General features: G+C 39.9%; 1 protein-coding gene across 1 annotated transcript in view; it reads left to right on the plus strand.

Annotated features, from left to right (window-relative positions):
* Positions 1–27872, plus strand: part of ACSS3 (acyl-CoA synthetase short-chain family member 3) — a gene marked incomplete at its 5' end in the record, with an annotated part of 171505 nt that overhangs the window by 14013 nt on the left and 129620 nt on the right. Inside the window, one exon of the mRNA XM_005884178.2 lies at positions 20595–20739. Within this exon, the coding sequence (XP_005884240.1) occupies positions 20595–20739 (145 nt within the window). The remainder of the gene's footprint in view (positions 1–20594; positions 20740–27872) is intronic.

Raw genomic sequence — 27872 nt, forward strand, 5'->3', positions numbered from 1 at the left:
TTTATAATTAAATACCTTTAATCAGGAAGATTTGCTTTTTCTTACTAAGTATCTAGTTAGTTGAAAAACTGTATTTTATGGAAATAATAATACTGTTGCATTAAAATCTCTTAAATCCTCAAGGCTGATCTTACTCTATATGTATATGTTTATGTGTATGCATATGTGTGTGTTTGTGAGTGTGTGTTAAGGTGTTATAGGAGACAAAATATATTATTATGATAATAATAACTACAATAGTATCCCTTACCATAGTTTTTAACTTTTCAAGAACATACTTCCTTTAAAATTTTTTATTTTTATTTTTTTATTTTTAATCCTTTCCTGAGGATATGTTTTTATTGATTTATAGAGAAAGGAAGGGAGAGGGGCAGAGAGCGAGAGAGAAACATTCATGTGAGAGAGAAACATCAATCAGTTGCCTCCAGTAAGCACTCTGACCAGGAATCAAACCCTTGACCTTTTGGTGTATGGATAATACTCTAACCAACTGATCCACACTGGCCAGGGCAAGAACATAATTTCTTAAAGAAGAGTTTAGGGAGGGTTAAGTAACTTGCTTGTGTTGACTTGGCATGCAGGTGGCAGATCTGGCATGAAAAACCAGACATGTTAGACTTCGCAGTGCATAATCTTCCAATTGTGTCACATTTCCTCTCTAATTAATCCTATTTTATCCTCATAATACTGGTGTTACAGATTTAAAGTCAAGTCACATGCATACATACATACATACATGTATATCTATTTGTTGACCTGTTATATTTATAAAAGTAAAGTTTTTTGGTTCTAAAATGTATTCATTCATTAACTTATTTGTTCCCTCATTTCTTCTTTCCTTCTTTCTCTTGTTCAAATGTTTATTAAATGCCTTCTGTGAGCCGGCACTAATCCAGGCATTGAATGAGAGTCTAGACAGTGTATAACTTTGAAGAACAATGTCATACATCAAAGGAAAAACGTGTTTCTGCTTGTAATAACATAGTTTTCATTTACCTGCTTAATAAAAGAAGAGTAATCATGAGTGGTATGGACCATTTAGTTGGTGAACAGCAGCCGTTCTCTAACTAATGAATCCTTTAACAGATAAAAGACTCCACCAATTTAATTTTATCCCTTTGTGTAGCCTCTTATTTTTCTCTTAGATGAGGAAAAGACAAGTAAGAAACAAAAAGAGAATAAAAGAAACAAAAAGAGAATAAAAATAGATAATGAACTTTTGGATATTTGAGCAGGCTTCACTGTATTCAAGTTTCAAATTATTGAATGTTAATGGAAAATTATTTATTTACGAATATGTAGATAGTAGGGGAGTTGGCAAAGAGAACAAAGATGTAGTTTGTGACATTGTTCTCAGATTATTTTGAGGATAAAGCTAGGAAAAGTGGCATAATACATTTTTTGTCTACTTTCCTTAACACTTTTAATTTATGCTTAATAATATCTAGTTAGTTATGTTAGGTTTATCTTTGTAGGTATGTCTATGTTATATTTGTACCTGTGTGTCAGGCTGTTTTGGTGAGAGGTGAAGGTTGGAATTCTGATGAAAGATATAGTGTATTTTAATTAAAAGAGCAGAGATTTTATAAAGATAAGGTTTGAGACCTAGGTTTGACTAATTACTTTTCATTGATATTTCTTTATTCAAAATAATTCTGATTGAAATTTGGGTTTATGTTTTGTTTCACAAAGAAGTATTATTTTACATTTTATTTAAACTTAGAAACGCCAAAATAGATGGAAAAATCAGCTGTAGTTCAATATCAAAATATATCCTCAGTATATATCTCGGTATATTTCCCTTCAATCTTTCATTTCTTTCCTTTAAAATTTTTATTTTGGAATAATTACAGACTCACAAGAAGTTGCAAAAGTAGTACAGAGAGGTCTTTTGTACTCATCACTCAGCTTTCCCCAAGGGTAACATCTTATATAACCATAGGGCCTTATCAAAACCAAACTTGATATTGGCAATACAATTCACTAGACTACACTTGTTCAGATTTACCATTTTTTGTATGCACTCATATTTTTGCCTGTGTACATGTTTGTCTTTCTGAAAAAATCTATAATTTATGCATGTTTGTTATTCTGGGCTCTATTTTTCTTCTTACAGAAAAATCCTATATAATAAAGAGGTAATATGCAAATTAACCCTCACACCCTCACAAGATGGCTGCCTATGACCAGGCCGGCAGGGGGGTTAGAGAGGGAGGACCAAACAACTGAACAGCAGGCTGCATGGGGAGATCAGGCTGGCAAGGGGGGCAGTTAGGTGTGATCAGGCCTAAACCGGCAGTCAGACATCCCCTAAGAGGTCCTGGATTGGAGAGGGTGCAGGCTGGGCTGAGGGGACCCCCCGCCCCTGTGCGCAAATTTTGTTTACCGGGCCTCTAGTATAATTATATTACCCATGATACTTGATATCTCATTTTTTTCAGTTATAGTAAGTTGTGATTTTTCCATTCCTCTATTCCAGTGGTCAGCAAACTCATTAGTCAACAGAGCCAAATATCAACAGTACTTCTTCAAAATAGACTTGCCCAGGCCGAAAACTGACTTCTGCGCATGGGCCACAAAGTTTCAATTGCACTGTATGAGCGCCCGCACGTGGTATTTTGTGGAAGAGCCACACTCAAGGTGCCAAAGAGCCGCATGTGGCTCGTGAGCCACAGTTTGCCGACCACAGCTCTATTTTATTTCATGATTTTCAATGTATGCAGAATATTTTAACATATTGTTTGGTAAATGTAAAATTATTTCACAATCCCATTATGTTGATATTTAAGTGGTTTCTCTGTTTGTGCTATTATGAACAGGCAGATACACTTGCATCTTTGGACAGAATTCCAAAGATTTCTCTCTCTCTGTCTGTTTGTCTCTTCCTATTTCTTTCTTTTCTTCCTTCCTACTGAAGAATTGTTAGATTTCTGAGTCAAAGAGAATTTATATACTTTCTGATGTACATTGTCAAATTTTTTCTCAGAACAGATTAATATTGTGAATAAGGTCCCACAGCCTTTTTCCTTAGGAAATATGTAGAGAATAAATAAAGGTAATAATTTAGTGGACACTGAATACTAGGCTCTGTAAAATCTCAACATCGTGTCATATTTGCTTCGGACCTTTTTATTTAAGCAATAAAACAAAATTGATGCTCCCTTTGTATTTTTCTCAATTACATAGTCTTTATAGAAACAATCTTTGAAGAATTTTAAAGGCTCAATGGGAAAAACAATTTCTTCTTCGATATTCTTAAATGATTGATTGTGTTCCTCCTCTTTAATAAGAGCTTGTATTAAACACCTGTCTGTGGACATGAGCTGTGTTGTGCAGAATGAGTTAATGAATGTGGTGTTGGCCTTCTGGGACCCTGAGCGGCAGAGGAGTTTCATCAGAACAGAAGTGTGCCATAAGGCATGAGTTACAGCCTTAAAGAGAAATAAGTGGACAGCTAAGACAAAGATGTAATATGGAAACAGAAAAATATGCAGTCCTAAAGTCCTAAGGTTTAGAGCACGTTAGTTTCAATCTTGCCATATTTCTCCCCTCTCTTCTTTCCTTTTCTCCTTGACCAGAGTGAGATAACACCATGTCAGAAAATTGGCCCACTCCTCCCTGCATGGTGCTGGGCTGCAATCTCTTCTCCTCTCTCCCCCTCGCCCGTTCATTTTTGTTCTTTCTCCATCACTTTATTATTATTATCATCAGTATTAAGTGCTGACAGACATGCATCTTCTCTTCTCTCCAACAAATACCAGTTGACAATGGAGAATGTGCCTCCTCTTCTGCCCCCTCCTGGTTCTCTGGATAGCTTCATGGTTTGCAGGGTTACCTTCTTGGGCCTCTGTGGGCATCCTGGTCTGTAGGTGTGGTTTTCTGAGAATCTGCCCTGATTTGGAGTTTGTTTCCTTATCATGACTTATTTTTGAATTCGTTCTTGAGGACTACTGCCCCTAAGACTGTGTTAAGTGCTCTCTTGAAAAGGGCTGTCTAATGAAGTTTACTTTTCTTGAAAATGTACTTTTACGTGTATATGCATTTAGGATTATATTTAAATTTTAATAAATTTATGCTTGAAATTTAAAGGTGTTTTGATCTTATTTTTTACATTGACCTTTAGTAGTAATTTAATTAATTATAATTTTATCTTTTTATTTTCTTATATTAAACCAAGTCTTATGTCTTTTTCCTTCAAGTCTCTGTTTCCTGCATTCTCTCTAGAATAAAAATAAAACAAGATAAAAGGGTGCCCTCACCTTCTGCTTTGAATTTAACTGTCAAGCGTGACTCACAGCCGGAGGATCTTTAAGATGATTCATTTATGCCTTTTCTCTTCATTGACAGTGGATCCAGTTCAGATAACAGGTATTGATTTCTTGAAAGCCTTTCTTTCCATTCTTTTTCCTGTTGGCTGCATGTCTCACCATTGGCAGTTGACGCAGTTTTAATCCGAGATGATCTGGCCCCAGTGCAGATGTCTGGGCTGTCCTTTCATGTTGAGATGGGGCAATCTGTGGCCAGAACTGGTGGGATGGGGCCGGGTTCTGAGTGTGTATACTCATGGATGCAGGATCAGTAGGGCTACAGAAGTCTCTCTCTTTGTGTTAGGTTTCTCTGTTAAAATAATTGTCCTATAGAGATATGTGTTTTCCAAGTACTTTTTCAAAAACAATATCCCTAGTGGTTAAATTACCATAAGGTTATTATGCTGCCCAAGTAAGCAATTACCCAATTTGGAGGGTTTCCTGGAACAGTCAGTTGATACTGCTGAAGGCCAAGTATCTCATTTAGATGGGATGTCACTGTGTGACTAAAGCAATATGATGCCCTCTTAAAAATGCTTAAAGCCTTCTCTGTTTGTGGGCAATAGTAGTCTTTTGAGCTCGTCATTGTTTCTGCTGAGCGTTTACCTCATGAGACTCTTTTTCTTATTTGTGTTAATGTGTCAGAGGAGTACTACTTCCATTCACATTCATTCACACCTGAAGACATTTATTTAAAAACAATTGTTGAGCATTTGTTGTGTGCCATTAATGAGGTGGCTCATGGTCTCTGGCCACAGGATGTAGTGTCTAGTGAAAGTACAAGAATTACTCAAATAAGCCCACAGTCATATAAAATCAGAGATTCATTACATTTCCCTTGGAGTTAGAAAGCACTAGGTTCCCGTCTGCCGTGTGTGAGTTGTGTAATTCTGGGAAGTTACTTGACTTCGCCGAGCTTCATTTCTTATATGTAAAATGGGAGTAACATTGTTTTCCTCAAGGGATAGTGTGTACATTGAATGATTTGATGTATGTCAATTACCAACTCAGAATCTGGCACATTATTGGGTGATTAAAAAATGTTAGCTAGCTCTCCTACTTCAAAACTTTTTTTTTCTTATTCGAAATTTACTTTAAAGAGAACATATATTTGGCACTCACAGATGAAAAAAAGCCTCCATTTTCTTTGATAGCATCCTTCCTCCTACTTCTAGTTCCTTTTGATTTGTTGCTACAATAGTCCTCTCTCCCCCACCATTTCTTTACTTACCATGACGTCCTAAGCTTCTCAATAGTTCTTAACTGATTCCATTTCCTCATTTGCCTCTGAGATGCCGCTCAATGCTGACCTGAAATCCATTTCTGAGCAAGACATTCCCCTGCTCACAATCCTTTCATGGCCTGCCCTTAACAAGGCATTCAAGGCTTTGAAGACAAGGCTTGCACTGGTCTTTCGTGCCTTAGCTCATGTTATGCTCCAAACACATCTCTTATTTCAGCAGCACTCATGAACCTGGACTTCCAAAACAGAACCTGAACTTTGCCTTACTTTTGTACTTGTCTCAATTGTCCTTGCCATTGAAAAAAACAAACAATATTCTCATTAATTTACCACCTCTCTCCCCTTCGCTACCTACACTTTTTATCTTTTTCTTTTAATAAAACAGTTGAAAGATTTGTACAAGCTAAAGAGAAATCAGAGCATCTTCCTTCTCTTTCATCCTTTTTAAAAATATTGTTTTTATTGATTTTAGAGACAGAGGGAGAGGGAGAAAGAGAAGAAGATCGATGTGAGAGAGAAACATCTACTGGCACTCCCTTTATTGGGGATCAAGCCCATAATCCTGGGCAGAATTGAAGTGGTGACCTTTTGTTGCATGGGGCTACCCCCAACCAACTGGGCCACACTGGCGAGGGCTCCTCCTTCTCTTTCGGTCCTAACTTCTTGGCCATGTTGTCTATACTCCAGGTCCTCCTCTCCCTTATACTTCTGCATCACTGCAAGGTGGGCTCAGTCCTCATTGCTCCATCCAAATTGCTCTCCCAAAGATCATCGATACCTACTTTTTGCTTAACTCAATGGATTGATTTGAGTCCTTACCTTAATTTATTTCTCTTTAGTATTTGACCCTGTAGACCACCTTTGTGTCTTTCAAGTTCCTTAAACTGTACTCACTGTCCTGTATGGTAGCCGGTAGCCAATGTGGCTATTGAAATTTAAGTTTAATTTAGTGAGAATTAAATAAAATTGAAAATTCCGTTAGTCAAATGTGGCTATTGAATACTTGAAAGGTGGCCAGTGTGATTGAGGAGCTAAATTTCAAATTGTATTTACTTTCAATTAATTTAAATTTACATTTAGCCAGCCATCTGTAGCTTGTGGCTACCCTATTAAGCGTGGAAATAGAGAACATTTCCATGATCACAGAAATTTCTATTGGGCAGGCCTTATTTAAGAGTTTTTAAGAGGCCAAATAGTAAATAATTTTGGCTTTGTGGGCTAGATAGGTTCCATTGCAACCTCTCAGTTCTACTGTTGTTGAGCAAAAGCAGCCAGAGAGAATATGTAAACATATGAGTGTGGCTGTGTTTCCATAGAACTTTTCTTTTTTTAAAAATATATTTTATTGATTTTTTACAGAGAGGAAGGGAGAGGTAGAGGGATAGTTAGAAACATCAATGAGAGAGAAACATTGATCAGCTGCCTCCTGCACACTCCCTACTGGGGATGTGCCTGCAACCAAGGTACATGCCCTTGACCGGAATCGAACCTGGGACCCTTCAGTTTGCAGGCCAACGCTCTATCCACTGAGCCAAATCGGTTAGGGCCCATAGAGCTTTTCTTATGTACATAGGTGGTGGGCCAGATTTGTCACGTGTCTGTAGTTTGCTGACCCCCTCATAGAGCCCTGGTTTCTTCATATATACTCCATAGAACTTTTCTTACGTACATAGGTGGTGGGCCAGATTTGTCACTGTCTGTAGTTTTCTGACCCCCTCATAGAGCCCTGGTTTCTTCATATATACCTTTTAAAATTTCTTTCTACTTTTCTCTAAAATTTTCCTTTTTCAGTCCCCCTATTTCTCAAATCCCTCCCTCCTTTTCACCTTTATCACAACTTTATTGTGAAAAAAATCTCTAAACAGTCACCCTTTCTTTGTGTCGTGCTCCTGTCCATTGTATGCATTGACACACAACTGTGCTTTTATAACTTATCTAAGCCAGTTTCCTCATATGTAAATGTGTCTAAAGTAGTAAATACCTCAAGGGGTTTATTATATAGATTATACTTACCATGAGCACAATTTTATACACAATAAAATGTGTATACACAATGAAATGTGTATACACAATGAAATGTGTATACACAATGAAATGTGCATAAAATTGTGCTTATGTAGGTATAAAGTACTCTCACATTATGAAAATAGAATAGTGATTGAGACTTGGAGGCTGACTGCTTGACATCCAATCCCAGCTGTGACACATCAGTGTGCATCTCGGGTAGGCCACTAACCTCTTTGTACCTCAGTTTCCTCATTGGTAAAATGAGGATCCCATTAACAGACACAGATTTGTTATGAGAATTAAATGAATTAATCTGTGTTAAATGCTTATAACATTGTCTTGGTGCAAAGTGCTGTGTTGTTGTTTTTTATTTTATTTTCCTGGTTTTAAAGATGAGGGAGAAAGGCCTGGACATGTTAATTTGCCTGCAATCATGCAGCTAGTAAATGACATATCTGAAATGTGAATTCTGGTCCTTTGACCTTAAAGCTCAGGCCTTTACACTCTACTACATCCCTTCAACATCTACTGGCTTCTTACCTCATTCCATTAGTTGGAATTAATCTCTTTTTTGCTCTGTGCTTTCATTATACTTAGTTTACATCTGTATAAGGAAAGTTGCCACATTTTACGTTGTATTATAGTTATTACAAATTAGTCTACCTTTTGAGAGTGAAGAACATGCTCCCAGTTATATTTTTCTTTATTCCTTCACAGTCTCAAGTCTAATCAACAATAAATTATTATTAAATTTGTTGAGTAGAAAAACTTTTAAAGAGAAAATTATTATTGATAGAAAATTTATCAATAGATAGGTGGTTGAAGTCTTCTGATAAAATAATGAATTGTTTATTATAAAGGTTATATATTTATCACTAGTATGTGGACTTAGTATTTTATTATATAGATAACCAAATGCACTCATCATCTTTTTCCTTGATTTATTAAAGTTTGAAAAAGAATGTGACTTTTTTTTCATGAAATTGGGATTAAACAAAGACCCAAATAGTAGGTCATCAATGAAAGAAATTGTAATATGATCCAAAGAAGGAAGATCATATCAGAAGGTTAATTTTGAGTTGGACTTTCCAGTTATTTAACAATGAATATATGCAGACTACAGAAGTCAGTAGCTGAGCATATTGAGAGGGTTGTGACATTGTGATTACTAAATGTGGTTGTGCTGGAGGAAGCTTTAACAGTTATTTCATGCAAATTGCAATATGACCCTTTGTGAGTTACATGGGTCACACTGTTTGAAGTACATTACATTTTATTCTTGAAGTGGGTGGCAGCGGTTGAGAGCTGCATTTTAGATTTTATTAATTTAACTTTCCATCGCTGGGTAATCAAATTCACAGAGTAAATGCTATCAATTTTCCCCTCTAAAAGAAGCAATGCTTTTTTGAGTGTCAGGTTTTATTTCCTTTTATAATGTTTAAAAATTGATTTAATAAATGCATGCTTAAATAACAAAATTTTAGCTCTCAATAAAGGGTAAGTTGGTGGTAATCTCTGGGAATTGATGGGGCCCAGAGATCAAGACTGTGGAACTTGTTAGGCTCCTAGCCTCTTAAAAATCCTTCAGACATCTACCACATTCATTGACCTAGCCCGTTGTGTAGGCCAAATATACACTCCAGTGGGTCGTTTGATGAGCAAGGCCAAAGTGAAACACAGAATGGGCTGAAGTCTGGTATTAGGTGCTCTGAAGTCTGATTCAGGTTAGGCTGCGGTGAGGAAGAAAAGAAATCAAATTCAAACAAGATTCCCTTCCCTCCAAAGAGCTGAGTCTAAGTTTTTATGTCAGATATAAGCCAGTAGGGGTTAGTAAAGAAAAAGCAGGGGAAAATAGAAAATTATGTGCAAGAACAAATTCATAAGGAGTTTCAAGAACTTTCTTCTTTTGGAGCTCCTTCTCAAGACCCTCAGCGATGCCTTTGTCAGTTCAGACACTGATGACAGCACAGCTTGACTCCTTTGCAAGGACATCTAACATTACTGTAGTGACTATATAATTATACTAGTTGAGATTCCTTGTATTTTGGTTGCCTTGGAATGTATCCCGCTGCTTCTCAAATTATGAAATATGACAATTCTAAAGTTTGTTTCAATTTGCTAAAATTGATGGATCTTAAGACTTTTGTATCAGTCAGGCTAGACTAGATTTTGCTGCAGGAATAAACAATTCTCAAATCTCCCTGGATTCAAAAGCCCAGGTATGTGTCACTCATACGAGTTTATCTTAGGTTACCCGGGAGATTTGCTCCATGCCATCCATCCTCACTCAAGGATACCAGCTGAGAGTTATCACTTGGACTGTCACTCGTTCTTGTGACCGAAAGAAAGAAGGAACTGTGGTAAACATACATTGGACCTTAAAAACTTCCTTGATTACTTCTATGGTCATAGCAGACTTCATGGCCATACCTCATTTTAAGTGGGTGTGAAAGGGCAGTCTTGTAAGTGGCTAGAATGAGGGCAACCAAAATCATAGTGGACAGTAGGAACGACAATGACAGATTTATAGCAAATCTATGTGATTTGAAGGTTCTATGTAGCCATTTATTATGACTGCTCAGCTGCCTGAGATTGATTTTGATGACAAAAGTAAATAAAAAGAAGGAACAAAAATTTTTTATGACCCAATTTTTAGTTTCTTAAACCCAAGTTTAGTTGTTGTCATAAGAAATGGTCCTTTTTACTAGATGAAGTTGAAAAGAGATGCTTTTATTTCATTAAAACATTTTTTATTAATGCTCATTTTACTGATTATAAAGTTGATGATTCAGTAAGACCAAAGTCAAGCAATCTTGACATTTTTATTGAAATGTATTTAAATAACCCATTCAATATATAAATACATGTTCATAAAAATTAACACAAAAGTATCAATATATATAAAGAGCCAGGGGCCGTCACATCTGAAACAACTGAATGGATGACCGAACAGGCTGAGTGGGGCGACCAGGCCGGCAGGGGGGTTAGTGAGGGACGACCAAATGACTGAGCAGCAGGCTGTGTGTGGTGACCAGACTGGCAGGGGGGGCAGTGAAGGGCAACCAGGTTAGCAAAGGTGCAGTAAGAGACAACCAAACGACTGAGCAGCAGGCTGTGTGGGGCGTCCAGGCCGGCAGGGGGGTTAATGAGGGATGACCAAATGACTGAACACCAGGCTGTGTAGGGTGACCAGGCCGGCAGGGGGGTTAATGAGGGATGACCAAATGACTGAGCAGCAGGCTGCTGGGGTGACCATACCAGCAGGATGGGCAGTGAAGGGCAACGAGGCCGGCTGGGGTGCAGTGAGGGACGACCAGGCCAGCAGAGGGGTGCAGTGAGGGGTGACCAGGCCAGTGGGGGGGGGCATTTAGGGGCGACCAGGCCGGTGGTGAGAGGCACTTGGGGCAACCAGGTTGACAGGTAGGGTCAGTGAGGGTCAACCAAGCTGGAAAGGGGGGCAGTTAGTGTCAACCAGGCTGGCAGAGGGAGGCTCTTGGGGGTGACCAGGTCGGCAGGGCAGGCAGTAAGTGGCGACCATGCTGGCGGGAGGGGCAATTAGAGGAGATCAGGTTGGCAGGCAGAGGCGGTTAGGGGTGGTCAGGCTGGCAGCGGGCCAGTTAGGGATGATCAGGCAGCCAGGCAGGTGAGCAGTTAGGAGTCAGCTGTCCTGGATTGTGAGAGGGATGTCCGACTGCCGGTTAAGGCCCAATCCTGGGGATCTGGCCTAAACCCACAGTCGGACAAAATTTGAATATAAAAAAAAGAACATTATAGAGGTTCATGGAAAAAGAATCTTTGGAAAGGAATTTATGCAAGGCCAAGCTCATTAAGATTGAAATAAATTTATTTAAATATCAAAAGTACACTGACACAAAATTAGAATTGGTCTTCTCTCTGTTGAAAGGTTAAAGTTTTGTTGGACTTTTAGTCTGCTTTTGAAAACAAATGGAACGTTTTGTTATCTTTTAAGTTGCCTCCCTAAAAAACAAAGGTGTGTTTTATCAGAATAATTTCTGTGCTTCATGGTATCTCTAGCATCAGTCTTTGATTATATGAGTAAACATAGTCTCCTCAATATTAAAGAACCTAAGTTTTGTTAACAATTGTGTAATCTCCTGTATTTGCCTTTGAAATATTTTGTCACTTTGGTTGAGTAGATGATTAGGTATGGGTTCATAATGATCTGTGACCCTACTTAGCCAAGTGTCATACCTTTTCGTATTTTTGACAAACTTCCCAAATCAAATTTTAGATCAAGTCATCTTGACTTTTAGCTAACTTTAGGATTTTTAAGAAGCTCCCCAGAACAGTGGTCGGCAAACTGCTGCTCCCGAGCCACATGCGGCTCTTTGGCCCCTTGAGTGTGGTTCTTCCACAAAATACCAAGTGCGGACGCGCATGTACCTTGCGATTGAAACTTCATGGCCCATGTGCAGAAGTGGGTATTTTGTGGAAGAGCCACACTCAAGGGGCCAAAGAGCCGCATGTGGCTTGCAAGCCGCAGTTTGCTGATCACTGCCCTAGAACATTCCAAAAGATTTGTTCATTCTCTTTATAGAAGAAAGATAATAAACCAGTTAGGCTTACTTGATATGTTAGATTACATGGCATTGTCAAATAAATGATGACTCACCTTCCTAGGTTATATTGCATGGCTGAGTTTTATTAATATATTAATGTATTCCCAACATTATATAACATTTCTGTCAGGGAGGGGGAAATTTTCTCCTTGCCCCTCTTGAGTTAATATGGCTGGATTAATAAAATTGACTTAAAACAGATTAAAAGGAGAAAAGTCAATTTGATTTTGTGCATACAGGAGATGTTAATTAATGCTCAGAATGTGACCAAAAAGCAGTCAGCTTTTATATCTTTTTACCCAAAGGAACAAAAATTTGTGGGCATTTTAGAGGACAAAAACAAACAAACAAACACACACACACACACACACACACCCAAAAGCTACATCCAAAAAAAAAAAAAAGACCCACTTAGGTTTAGGCACTCATTTGTGAGGAATCTAAGCAAAGGTTGGGCTTGAGTAGTAAATTACTAAAAAACAAAAGAAAGAAAGTAGCAAGATATGTTTATACTAGAGGCCCATTGCAGGAAGATTCCTGCAAGAATAGGGCTTCACTCCTGTCTCTGCCACTCCTAAACCGCCCGTCTCTGCCGCTTCTCTCCCGCCTGTCTCCACTACCTTGGCTCTGTTGCTTGGCTTCCTTCTATGGTGTCTTCAGTCTTCGCTCCCAGCTGGTATATGCAAATTAGCTGCCATCTTTGTTGGTGGTTAATTTGCATATCGCTCTGATTAGCTAATGGTGGGCATAGCAAAGGTACGGTCAATTTGCATCTTTGTCTATTATTAGATAGGATAGGCTTCTCAGCCTTCACTTCTCTGTCTCTGGTGATACGGATATTTCTTTCAGTCTCCAGGTGAAGGGAAAGCACCTTTTATAGGGAGATGTATTTCTTGCTTCCAGGAGACAAAGGATGGTTAAGGTGTCCTTATATTTGCTGCTTTTCAATTAACTTTGATTCTAAATAATCAATATGCCAATGTGCTTGCTTTATGCCTCAACGTTCCTAAATTCTGATGTGACCTGATATAATATCAGTCATAATTCCAATTATCTCCCATAATGGGTATATTACAGAAATAACAAAATTTTTTTGTCAATTTATTTTTGAAAAATATATACTTTTATTGATTTTAGAGAGGAAGGGAGAATAGAGAGATAGAAGCATCAGTGAGAGAGAAACATCAATAGGCTGCCTCCTGCATGCCATCTTCTGTGGATGGAGCCTGAAACATAGGCATGTGCCCTGGTTGGGAATCCAGTTGTGACCTCCTGGTTCATGAGCTGATGCTCAACCACTGAGCCACATAAACCGGTCTACTCTGTCAATTTATTTGTGATGAACACTCATCTATCTTTAAAAATGGGCATTTTTAAGTTTTGTCATTTATAGACAGTTACTATTTTACTTTGATGCTTCATCTTTAGAGAAATTCATGGAAAGGACTGACAAATACTTTAGAATACAAGTCTCTGATAACTTTCAGGTCATACCACTGAATTGCATTTAAGGAAACTTTTTCTTTTAAGCTATCTTCGACTTAAAAGCAGTTTGGTAAAGTATATCTTTGTGAACAAAAGTGAAACAGTAACTTTTCACTCTACCTTATCCCTCTGGATTTCAGAAACTCAATTAGTATTCTTATTTCAATAACAATGCTGTTATTTGAATGAGTTCAGTAAGCATCTGCTCTCCTTGTAGACAGGCTACTGCCTTTTCTTTAGCTGAGGTTCTATTACAGAAAAGTATCCCTGTTATAGGGGAACCCCTCTTGAACTTCATAATGACTGGGGAACTCATTTCACCAGTGAGGTGATTCAACAGGTCCATGATGTGTGGCTGGCTCTACAACAGTTGCACTGTGCCTACTCCCTTCAGACCCTTACTTCAGTCAATTTCATTATCATAACTCCATTATCTGTGTCCCATTAGGATTTATTTTCACTTGTACTTGGCAGAAAAATTTATGGTGGAGTTGCTTAAATTCTTACCTACTGGGAAGTTACTGCACAGTTGGGTTACTGGTTACATCTATTTCATTATGTAGTCAATCAGAGACTCAGGATTGGTCATCACCTTTAAGTTTACATCACAGAACAAAATGAGAATTGCCAGGTGATGTCTCTGATAATGAAGAAATAAGATTCTTGAGAATTTTATTTCAATGGTGGTGGTATATTGGCATAATTGAATAAACGGACAGAAATTTGCCTAAAACATTAGGACTTTAGGGGATATTGCTGAATCTATTGCCAAAGCCATGGCTGCTCTAGAAATATCTTTAAACTTACTTTCTCAAGTTGTTTCACATAACTGTATTGCTTTTGACTATATTCTAGCAAAATAAGGTGGTGATGTCTGTGTCACTACCTGTGTGCTTGAATAAATTCTTCAGGATAGATTGAAACACAATCGCACAAAATCAGAGAATAAGTCCATTGGTTATAGGTGCCTCTAGAAAGCTTTTGGGTTTTTGACCTGTTTAAAAAGGATAGCCTCATGGTTTAGAATTATTCTACTATTTGGAATTTGTGTCCTGTTTTTAATTTTAAGAATAATTGCTATTATTAAACTTACTAGAGGCCCGATGCACAAAGATTTGTGCAAGAATGGGCCTTCTTTTCCCTGGCTGGTGACACCACCTTTGCTCAGGCCAGAGCCGCCTTTCTGCCTTCGTTCCAGCCTGGAGCCACCTTTCCACCTTCCCACACTGCCCAGAGGCCCGGAGCAGCCTTTCTGCCTTCGTTCCTCTGCCTTCCCACGCTGCTCAGAGGCCCACAGCAGCTGGGGTGGTGTGGAACGCCCCCGGCTGCTTGGCTCCTATGTATGCAAATTAACCTGCCATCTTTGTTGGGTTAATTTGCATACTCACTCTTGACTGGCTGGTGGATGTTGTGAAGATATGGTCAATTTGCATCTTTCTCTTTTATTAGTGTAGATATCTACTATCTTTCACAATGCTATAAGAACTTTACAAGAATAATGGTAGCACAACATTTTGAACTGATTTTTAATCCACATAAAATCTTAGATGGACAATTAAAAGACAAGATTGAAAATGATTTGACTACCTATGCTGAATTCTGCATTTTATTTCATAGAACTGGATGGCAAGCCTTCCTCAGTTTGGCACTGCTATTGCTCAAATGTGGTCTAAAGGCTCCGAAGAAAACCAGTTTCTCTCCTACATGAATATGACATACCAGATATGAACATTTCTGGTGACAGGAGATCACAATGTGAACACATGAGGAAATTGAGAAAATCCACTCCAATGGTTAATCTGTGATCCTTTTGAAAAAATACCTTGATCAGAAGGGGGAAATGTGAAAGTTGACATAAGTGAAGCCATTTTAAAATGGAGCCGGAGCAGCCATTACAGAGGAACTGTCTGTATGTTCTGCTTTCTGAACCTTTGAATGGGGCCAAACCACCCACATTCCATGTCTGCAAGAGTGAGAATTTTCTGTTGATAGGACTGACAAAAGTGAAATTTTACCTAGTGACCATTTCACTTGACCAATCAATGAAGTACAAATCTAGCTTTGTTAGTACCAATGAACTCCTTTAAAACCAACTTACCTCATCTTTCTTTCTTTTTTTTCATACAAAAACATGATTCCTTCTTTTGTAATCTGGACACTCTTTAGATTTCTACCTAAATCTGTTTACCCTGAAAATTGCCATTCTTGGAGTACCAAATAAATACTTTTGTGTCTTGAACTGGTTCTTGTATTTTAGGCTGACAGAATGGGTTATAGGCTGGAGGCTGGCTGAAAATTATTATAATTGGACATATTTTTTACAAGTATAAATATCCAGAAGGCTATTGGTTATAGTGTATGGAACTCAGAAATGGGATCAGTGTTAAAGATGGAGGTTGAAACCATAGGAGTGTAGATATCCCTTAGAGGATGTATCTGGAGTGAGTAAAGGGATGGATATAGAATGTTAGAGCTTACTGCCATTTAAAAATTTGGCAAAGGAAGAATATTCCATGAAATACATTGTTGTTTTGCAAACTGACCCCTACCCCCACATACACACACAAAGGCAGGCCATTCCAGATTGTTAGGTTGTGGGTTTAATAAGCAAGAGAACTTATATACCAGGCTTGTCTTGGATAGCTGCAAGATACGTAGATCTTCAAATCCACCCACAAGAATCTTAAATGATTATATAGAGGCCTTAACTGGGTTCAGTCATATATTCAGTCCAGATGGTCTCAACAACACCTTACTTCCTCAAGGTTATTTCTTTGAAAAAGCTGCTAGTTTGGGAATGAATGGGGAACCACCAATAGTCTGGGTCGAGCTCAAGGGTCTTATCCTCTTGATGACCTCCTCCAAAATATATTGAGAAGGAACAAGAAAAGAGATAGTAGATAAAGTGAATTTTCCATGAGTATTTGGAATTGAGAGGCCCCTATTTTTTGATATGTCATAAACATGACTAAATATTGAGCACAAAAGTTGGTAGAGAAGATGCTGTAGATAAAGGGAAAAAGAATAATGACATCAAGACATGTTCCAGCAAGTCAATCTTCCATGTGCCTAAAATGTATTTTCAGAAACAAAAGCAAAAATAACAACAACAAAATACATAAATATCTTGTAGGGAATTTTTATAAAACATCTCTTCTTATTTTTGCCACAGATGTTGAGTAAACTTTACCTTTTGTTTTGGTGTATTCGTGAATTATGGCTGCAATTATGCTGCATATCAAATAACCATAAAAATCTCCAAATCATGAAATGCTCAGCAGTTATTGCTAGTGTCTGTAGGTTGTCATGGGATCAGCTGATCTAGGATGTGTGTAACTGGAAACATTGCTCCAAGACATGTATCTGGCTAGATTGGGCTTCTTACTTCTTTCGGGCTCTGTTCCCACCTGCAAATATTCATTCTGGCTGAGGAAGAGGCAGTGGTAATACCTGGAGGCTTTCAGGCCTCTACTTGTATTGTGTCTGATGATTAACCAAGGCAAGTCACATGGATGAGCCCAAAACCAAGGGAGTTGTTCTTCACGTCAGGAAGTGGGGAGAGGGAAAGACAATAAATAATGAAATTATATATATACTAGATGCCCGGTGCACAAAATTCGTGCACGGGTGGGGGTGGGGGGTCCCTCAGCCCGGCCTGTACCCTCTCCAATCCAGGACCCCTTGGGGAATGTCTAACTGGGATCAGGCCTAAACCAGCAGTCAGACATCCCTCTCCCAATCCTGGACTGCTGGCTCCTAACCACTCATCTGCCTGCCTGCCTAATTGCCCCTAACCACTCTGCCTGCCTGCCTGATGCCCCTAACTGCCTTCCCCTGCCAGTCTGGTCACCCCTAACTGCCCTCCCTGCTGGCCTGGTTGTCCCTAACTGCTCTCCCCTGCCAGCCTGATTGCCCCTAATCACCTCTGCCTTGGCCCCCTCCACTGTGGCTTTGTCTGGAAGGCTATCCAGTCTAATTAGCATATTACCCTTTTATTAGGCTGCCAGCCTTGCCCCTAATCACCTCTGCCTTGGCCCCCTCCACTGTGGCTTTGTCTGGAAGGCTATCCAGTCTAATTAGCATATTACCCCCCTTTTATTATAGTTGTGCCTCAGGGTACTCATTTATAAATAAGGATCATTCTCAAACCCATTTCATGATGTTTTTAAGAATCAAATGAGTTAATACACACACCTGGCATACAGTAAATATTCTTCAATTCTCCTATGTAATAAAAGGCTAATATGCAAATTGTCCCTTCGGGAGTTCGACCAGGAGAGCAGGAGTTCAGGAGTTCAATCACTTGCTATGATGTGCGCTGATCACCAGGGGGCAGCGCGAAACATGGTGGGCGACCAGTGGCGGTGGTGGTGGGGCACTGAGGGAATGAAGGAAGGAGAAGGCGGGGAGGCCGGGAGGTGGGGAACCTGATCAGCCCTGATCACCAGCCAGGTCTAGGGACCCTATCGGTGCATGAATTTTGTGCACTGGGTCTCTAGTTATTAATATTAGCCTAGAGGGGTTGGGGGGGGGTCCCTCAGCCTGGACTGTGCCCTCTCCCAGTCTGGGACCCCTTGGGGGATGACAACCTGCTGGCTTAGGCCCGCTCCCCAGGAGACTGGGCCTAAGCTGGCAATCAGACATCCCTCTGGCAGCCCGGGAGCCCTCAGAGAATGTCCACTTGCCAGCGGGGAGCAGGCCTAAGCTGCAGTCGGACATCCTTAGCGCTGCTGAAGATGCGGGAGAGGCTCCCACCACCACTGCTGTACTGGCAGCCGTCAGCCTGGCTTGTGGCTGAGCAGAGCTCCTCCTGCATTGAGCTCTGCCCCCTGGTGGTCAGTGTGTGTCATAGTGACCAGTCATTCCCAGTCCTTCTGCTGTTAGGGTCAGTTTGCATATTACCCTTTTATTATATAGGATAAAAGCCTGGTGCATGGGTGGGGGCTGGCTGGTTTGGCCTGAAGGGTGTCCTGGATCAGGTTGGAGGTTCCGCCGGGTTGCCTGGCCAGCCTGGGTGAGGGGCTGATGGCTGTTTGCAGGCTGGTCACACCCCCTTCAGGGTGGGGGTCCCCACTGGGGTGCCTGGCCAGCCTGGGTGAGGGGCTGATGGCTGTTTGCAGGCTGGTCACACCTCCTTCAGGGTGGGGGTCCCCACTGGAGTGCCTGGCCAGCCTGGGTGATTTTTTTATTTTATTCTGGGCCAGCTTTAGCTCTGGCTCTAGCTGTGAGGCTTCCGCTGCTGAAAGCTGGTATCTGGTTTGTTTGCCGTTCTATAATCGAAACAATGTATAACTTCAGCTCTGAGATCCCGGCAGGCTGAAAGCTGGTTTCTGGGGTTTTGTTTAGCTTCTTATTTGCAACATAGTACGTAGTTGCTTAGAGTTGCAACTCAGAGGCCGGCAAGTCAGGCGGGGAACGTTGGAGTCTGCAGTCACTGGAGCAAGCAAGCCTCATGTTCGCTTCCAGCTGCCTGGCTGCCGGCCGCCATCTTGGCTGACAGTTAATTTGCATAAGGATATGCTGATTAGCCAATGGCAAAGGCAGCGGTCGTACGCCAATTACCATGTTTCTCTTTTATTAGTGTAGATATTAATACAGATATTAATTTTATTATATCTCACCTGAAGGTATTTTTTCCATTGATACTTAGAGAGAGATAGAAACATCAATGTGAGAGAGACACATTGATTGGTTGCCTCCCACACACTCCCCAACCTGGGCAGGGATCAGCCTGCAACTGAGGTACACGCCCTTGGCTGGAATTGAACCTACAATCCTTCAGTCCAAGGGCCTGAGTTCTAATCACTGAGCAAACTGGCTAGGTCAATATTTTTGAACAAGTATTAAAGCTCTCACACTTGGTAATTCAGAGTGATTATATTAACCACTTCCTGTGCTATGCTGTAAGGAAGTCAAATTCAGTATTATTGAAGTATTTATCATTGTTTGATTGTGATGAAATGATCCCTCTTGCTGCTGCGTTCTGAATCTGCTCCTTCGTAATGCTGCCACTGTATCTATAGCTATTCTTAATTTCTGCTTAATTTCACACAAGGCTCTTTGAGTGAAGACTTGAAGGTGAAACTCAGCTATTTAACAGGACTTTTTCTTGTTGCTTCACTATTTCCTCCCCCCCTGTTATTTGGCATTGTTATAATGTTTGCTAGTCTGACAAATGGAGCATTTTTTGTGCTTGTATTTTTATTTTAATCCCTTCCTCCTCAAAAAGTGGTAAATGATTAGCCTTTAAAAAAAAATGAGTTGTATTTTCTTATAAAGTATCTTCATCTATACATGATGCCTGTATTTTCATAGGAAAACATTGATCAACTATGAGGTGAAAAGTACTTAATTGCAAAAGTTCTTAAAAATTAAAATTTTATGTGCATGCCCATTTTTTATTCAAATGACGAAGCATTTCCAACATGTGGAAAGAGCTCACCTATTTTTTATGCAGTTGGAGATATATTTAATTGAAACTAATATCCTATCTAGCTATCTATCTATTATCTATCTATCATCTAAATATCTTTCAAAGAAGACTTGAGTTTTCCAGTAAGTTTGTTTTTTTACAGCCCGTACCCAGTCTTCAGTCATTCATCTACCATTTGTTCCCTCCGCCTATTGTGTCTGTGCTGCACTTATATACAATTCCTTTTATCCACGTAGATTATTTTATTGCTCTATACTCTAGTTTCATCCTAAGCAATACAATCCACAAAGATATCACCTAGAAGTGTGAGGTACTTTTTTAGTGCACATCAAAATAAATACACAATCATTAAAATAAAATAAAAATGCCACTCTGTGTCATCTTGCATATCCAGTTTATAGCTATCATTACCTAGCATAACATGAGAGGGAAGCAGTGTTTTAAGGGCAGCTCTGCCAAACTAGAAATGTACAAAGTTAACTAAGCAACAATATCTTTTGAAAAGAGTCATTTACTTTTACTTTCCAATTATTTTTCAGGTTTGTGGAAGGCATGCTTAACATTTGTTATAATGCCATTGATCGTCATATTGAAAATGGCAAAGGAGATAAGATTGCTATCATCTATGACAGTCCTGTTACAAACACTAAAGCAACTATTACCTATAAAGAAGTCCTGGAGCAGGTAATATCATACATTTTCTGTATATGTTATTTAGAAATCATAGGGAAATTATTCAAATAGCATACAAGATCATTGTATAACCTTTACTTCTCTTAATCCATTGACATGTTACCATACTTTTCCTTTGATGCACAGTGGACATAGAGATGTGTTAACTCTTTTAAAGTGTTTCTATCCCTTAAAGTTCTATTTTACAGAACTGGAAATCCCTAAGAATAGGTTTAAATCCTCTCTGGTCTTTGTTTTCCATCTCCATTGCCATCACCTCCATCCAGCTATTCTAATTTTAGCTTTTGTACTATTGAGGCTGTCTCCTAACTTCCTTATTACCAGGTCTGCTCATGTCAGATCTTCACCTAAACTGACACCAGAGATTTTTTTTCTCTAAGAAACAACATATTTCTTTACCCCACTTAAAATTTTTTTTCCTTAAAGATTACTGTTATTCAGAAAGTAAAATATGGACTGCTGTGATGTATAAGACACATTGGATTCTGATCACAGCATCCCTCATAGTTTTATTTCCCAATATTCGTGGCCATGAACACAACTGTATTTTCACCCTGGGTGTCCTATCACTCCCTCAGGCACTCCTGGCCCTTTACAGCTCTTTGCCTGGGCTCATTCCTTTCCCCTATTGATTCTTTTTCAGTTTTTCCCCACCTGTGTAGTTCTTAGGTGAATCGTGATATTGACAGATGAGTTTTGAGACTTTCTTTGAACATTAGGGTAGAAATGAGGTTTCAGAGGCAATCATAACAGTGTCTGCGTATTGTGGACTGGGGGAGAGTTATTTTAGCTCTGTGGGGCATTTATATCTGATAAAGGGAAATAGTAGTGTAGGGCAGGGTATCTCAATCTTGACACTATTGACATTTAAACCAGAGAATTCTTTGTTGTGGGTGCTGTTATGTACATTGTAGGATGTTTAGCACCCCATTTTCTACTCATTAGATGTCAGCAGCACCCCTCCTGCCCACTGTGATGGTCATAAAGGACTCCAAATGCTGCTCAATGTCCCCTGGGTGTCAAAATTATCGCTAGTTAACAACTACTGGTTGAATAGTCTGTCGTGCCAGGGTTTTCAAGCAATTTGCTTTTAAATTAAGGCTTTTTGAATCACATTTTCTTCTTTTGCTTTTTTAAAACCTATTTAGGGCTTCCATTCAGTTTTTAGAAAGTTTGCTCAACTTTCTCTGACTCTGAAATTACATCCTTTTGTGTCCACAATGTTCCTGTTTAGCCTTCTAAGAGAATTCAAGAAAGGCAACTGAGACAAAACAATGAACTCCCCATCCTGACTTGTCGCTGTCAAGAGAAAAAACAGAAGCCAGTTTTGCTCAGACTGGGTGATAAACCCAGCTTCAGCTGATTTAAACATTGAGGGATTTATGAAAAGGAAAGAACAAGACTCAGAAAAATGGCACATCGCAAGGTAGAAGAGGCAGCAGTGGAGAGTTAAAGAGGGCCCACAAATTGTCTAGAAATTAGAGTTGCTGACTTGAATCAGTTTCCTTGTAGATTGACAGAGTAGGAATTGGGGCCCTGCCTCCTAGTACTTATACTTGGGGAATTCCAATCTGATAAGAAGTAGATAGCCCAAGACAGAACAAACAAAATAGTTCTGTAAATATACTATTGGTTACTTTAGATTGGTCTGTAAGCTAGAACTGTGTATTTTCAGAATAAATTATACAGAGACAGAGCTTCTCTTAGGGCTGAGGAGGATATGCACGCCAAATGAATGACTTTGTTATCCATTTGAGGCTCTGCCTTAATAATTCAGCATCAGTGTCTTGATAACCTATTAATTCCATATTTTATTTTAGGTTTGCATTTTTAGCTTATAGAGAAGGTTTATTCTTTGATTCAAAACTACTCCTCTTTAGGCATATTGTCACACTCTCATTTTATATTATTAGGCCTTATATACTAGTAAATTTTAATTGGTATACCCATTATGAATCTAATTTACATATTAGAAAAATGTTATCTATATCAACATATTATATTTGATACATAGCCAAACATCAGAGTCAAAGAAAAGGCTTCAGAGAAACCTAAAAACAAAAGAGTTAAATAATGATTGTTGCTTTTCTCATTTTCTGTTTTCTTTTTAACCAATTACGTACATATATATGATAAATACATGTCCACATTTGACTTAGAAGCTGTTTTGCTTACTCATCTTGATTTTCCAATATTAAATGTAGCTCCAGTTCCTTTTGAGGTTTGTACTGGTTTATTGGTTTCAGTTCAGCTTGTCATCGAGCACTTAAAATGCCTGCTTCTGTCCCCTGCTGACAGCCTGAGTCCCCAGGCTTTGCTTCTCCAAAGAACTGAAGGAGGACCTGCTCGGAAAGAGGGACACATTGTGCTGCACTTTGATTACCGGCTCCTGGTTGCCTGTGGCCTTTATTTTATTAAGTAGAGAAGACGGAGAAGGATTTAATGGGTAATGCCATTGCAAACAAACAAAAAGAAGTGTCTTTGCACTCTACTTGTTTTAATCTCCCCTCTCATTTCTACTGGGAGCTTCTGGCTAGGTAAAACTGCACCTAGTATTTCTTATTTAATTAGTGAACCAACTAGTTGAAGGCTAAATTGGTTCAGTGACACGAAGGAACTGGAGATTTTACAGAATGATTCAGAATTAGAGCTTTTTCCAAAATCGCCATCTTTATGTAGATCTGATAATGTAAATAACCCTTTAAGTTTTCTATAGAGAGATTTGAGCATGGTTTAAGATCCAGCATTCATTGAACAAATATTTATTTTATATGCCAAACCCTGTTAGGAGCATAAGATACCAGGAAAATGGACCCATTCCTTACTTTCAAGGGGTTACAATAGCATGTAAACACAGTAAAGAATACGATGGGGGTAATGTTATATTCTGTGGAAACACATGGGAAAACCCTCAGCTCAGCCAGGAGTTCACAGTGTTGGCGGTGGCAAGAACAGCACCAGGTGTGAGACCAGAGGGGTAAGACAGGACCTGGGTTCAGCAACATCAGTACTTGCGTTCTGGCTAAGAAAGAATTCAGAGCCAAGACCCAAACTATAAGAGAACATTTATTTAGAATATCACATAGGTGGAAGAAATGAGTGGTAGGAGAAATGGGCTCAGGAAACAAGTTACAGAGGTAAAAGAAGGGACCTTGGAGCTTAGGAGAGAGGAAGGTAAAGGTAACGTGCCTGGGGGTAATAGAAGGGGGATAAAGCGGGGGTGGGGGAGCTCCTGGGAGGAGAGAGTGTACTAGGTCCTCTGTCCTAAGGGTTTTAAGGGTAGAGATTTTAGGGGTGATCCTGGGAGAGGATCTCAATAGAATATTCAGCAACTTTCCAGGTGTGTCCCTTCAGGATCTGGGTCTCCGCTAATTGGTCAGCACCCGGGCAGGGGGTCATTATTCATTACAGCTGGTCCTGACCTTAGCCATGGAGTCCCTTGTCTGGTTCTGTTGCTTTTCTGAGTCTGTAGCTGAAACACAACTGAGGCCTAGATGTTATTTCTAGGGAAGAAAGGTCAGGGGGTCTAAACCGAATGAACAGTGATATGAAAGATCAGAGGATCCAAACCCCATGACCAGCAATATGCTAGGGGAGAGAAGGTTACCCTGGGGGTGAGGTTCTTGTTTTTCCAGTTTTGTCCTGGAAAAACTGGCACCCAGGGCTTTCCACCCTGGTGACCTGTCCCTGGTCACCTTCTGTACCTGGCCCATCACCCGTGCTCAGCTTATGTCTAACTGCCTACCACAATAGGACACAAGAAGGCTTTCTGGAAGAGTCAATACCTAACATTAGCACAGAGGACCAAAAGTAGGAAGGGAAAACGGGGGAGAAGTTCTTGCAGCTGAAGGAACAGGACATACAGGGATACTCAGGGAAGAGAGAGCCTGGTGCCCACAGTGGATTTGGTCAAGTGCAGCACAAGCGATGTTAGGGAGAGAAGAGGCTGGAGTGAGGCAGACTGGAGGACTGAGAGTGCCACACTCTGTATTTGTACTTTATCCTGAAGGCAGTGGAGAGAAGAGAACAAAATCCAACTCTGTGCCCTGTGGTTCATTGTGATCTGGCTCCTGTGACCTACTCCTGTGGCCACCACGCTGTCCTGCACTCCCCAGCTGCCCTGCCTCCTACAGCCAGCTCTGCTGGCCTGCTTCATGCCCCCTGAGAGCCTTTGTTCTTCCCCGCCATCTGCTGGAAGTAGTTGAGTGTTGTTTTCTCTTGTAGGATGTAAGTTCCATGAGGGCAGGGATTTTTGTTTTGTTTACAGGAACAGTGCTTGGTACATAGTAAATATTTGTTGAATGAAGAAGGAATGGATGAATGAAATACCATTTGAGATTTCTAAGTGACTCTAATTTCCTTTATTGCAGAAAATTCTTATCTTTAAATTGCATCAGTAATAGAACTTGATCTTTCCAAGTAAATTCTAACTTCTTGATATCTGTAAAAGATTTTAGCTTTTTTTTATATTTGGCTTGGCAGTTTAGGATGAATATTTCCTCTTTGAATTTCCCACCTACACAACTCAGATCTGCATTCCAGGAGATGGGTATATGTTTGTTGTGTCCTTCTTTTCTTAACTCTGTTCAAATTAGTAGCTATATCAAATCTCAGTGAAATAAAAGGTGTGTGTGTGTGAAAGTTTCTTTGTATGTGTTTGCATATATCATATACAGTGTTTATCATTTTTAGAAATTCCTACATTGAATTTAATTTGTTCAACTCTGATTTTATTTCAAATTTACCTTTGTCTCTGGTAAATTTGTTTTATTTATATCAATACAATTATACATTTTTTATACATTTATTCACTAAAGGAGAACACAATCTCCTAAAGGGCATTTGAGAATTTTTTTTTTTAAATATATGTATGCAGGAGAATTTGATAAAGCCCAGTGTGTGCTAAATTTTCCGGATTTAATTTAAACTGAAAGTGTCTGCTATCTCTACTAAAAGTAATTTGGGAAATATAATTACAGCAGTGGTTCAATTATGAAGGTTGAATAATTTAGAGGAGACAACTACTCTGAAATCTAGGGTCATGTCTCATGAGAAGTCCTCCTTCCAATCTCTGCCCTTTGGGATGCTCTCTTCAAAGTGTGGATCCCACTGTCTCAGAAATATGTCAGGGTGAGGTAATATGATATCCTTTTGTCTGTCACATCATCAGTACTTCCTCAAGTAAAAACCTCAAACACAAAATCCAGACAATGCAGAAAATCAGTCCTGCCAGTGGTTGCCTTGTTGAGGGGAAAGGATACAACAGTGCCCATTACCAGTTTCCTTCCCTTAAACTTCCTAAAAAAGCAATAACAGCTTCATTTGTGTAACTGTCAGCTCCACTGAAAACTATCTCTGTAAGGTAAATCACCCTTTGCATGCTTGGTAAATAGGTGGGTGATGCTAGTATAAGACTGAACTCTTAGAGTGGTTAATGTATGATTTTTTCTAATATGTAATTTGTAAAAACCTTTTATTGAAATGTAACATACATTCAGATTAGTGCATAGATTATAGCGGCAAAGCTTATTAGATTTTCACAAATAAAACATGGGCATGCAAGGAGATCTGTCATATAACTAGAGAGAATATTCCCAGCCCCCTAGAAGCCCTTATCAGGCTTCCCCTTAGTCATTCTCCCCTCACATCTTCACATGATTATATCCAGACATTAAAAGACCACCTATGATGAGGTTAACCTGTTTTGAACTTTGAATCTATCTATTATCTATCTATCTATCTATCTATCTATCTATCTATCTATCATCTATCATCTATCTATCATTTATTAAAGGCTAATATGCAAAGTGTCCCCTTGGGAGTTTGACCAGGGGACCAGGAGTTTGATCACTCTCTATGAAGGGCACTAACCACCAGGGGGCGGCATGGAACATGGCTGGAGGACCGCTGAGGGAGTGAGGGAAATAGGAGTGGGGGGGAACCGCATGGTGGTGGTGCACGGGTGGTGAGGGAAGGAGGAGGCCGGGAGGCAGGGAGGCAGTGAACCTGATCAGCTCTGATAGCTGGCCAGGCCTAGGGACCCTACCCATGCACGAATTTGATCATTTGGGTAGTGACTAGTTTTGGGCTATTACAAATGCTGCTGCTGTATATATATATTTGTGCACCGATTTTTGTGACAAAAGGTATGCATTTGTTTGGGACTGTTTTCAAGAGTGAGATGGCTGGTTGTTGGAATGTGTATGTGTTCAGTTTGAGTAGATAGTGTCAAACAGTCTTCCAGAGTGGTTGTACCAATGTATATCCCACGTCTGCTATATGAGCATGCTGGTTGTCACACTTAGCATTGAGAATCCCAAGTCAGTCTTAATTTTGGCCTTTCTGATGAATGTGTAGTGATATTGCATTATGTTATTACTAGAGGCCTGGTGCACAAATTCATGCACCAATGGGGTCCCTCGGCCTGGCCAGCTCTCCGACATCCCGTGAGGGGTCTCGGATTGCGAGAGGGAGCAGGCCAGGTCAAGGGACCCCATCGGTGCATGATCAGGGCCGGGGAGGGACGAGGGAGGTTGGCCAGCCAGGGAGGGACCATGGGGAGGGCTCCAGGGCATATCTGGCCTCTCTCACTCAGTTCTGATCGCCGGACCCCAGCAGCAAGCTAACCTACTGATCAGAGCGTATGCCCTTTGTTGGTCAGTGCATGTCATAGCGAGCAGTTGAGCGGCCTTAGCATATCATTAGCATATTTTGCTTTGATTGGTTGAATGGATGACCAGTCACTTAGTATATTAGGTTTTATTATATAGGATTTTTTTAAAGAATATTTTACTGATTTTTAGAGAGAGAGGGAGGAAGGGAGAGGGAGAGAGAGAGAGAAACACCAATGCAAGAGCTAACACCCATCTGCTGCCTCCTGCATGCCGCTTACATGGGATAGAGCAGTGATGGCGAACCTATGACACGCGTGTCAGAAGTGACACGCGAACTCATTTTTTTGGTTGATTTTTCTTTGTTAAATGGCATTTAAATATCTACACTAATAAAAGAGAAACATGGTAATTGGCGTACGACAGCTACCCTTTTCATTGGCTAATCAGTGAGTATATGCAAATTAACTGTCAGCCAAGATGGCGGCCGGCAGCCAGGCACTGAAGCGAGCA

This window comes from Myotis brandtii, unplaced genomic scaffold (assembly GCF_000412655.1).
Source record: "Myotis brandtii unplaced genomic scaffold, ASM41265v1 scaffold82, whole genome shotgun sequence".
NCBI classification, from domain to species: Eukaryota; Metazoa; Chordata; class Mammalia; order Chiroptera; family Vespertilionidae; genus Myotis; species Myotis brandtii.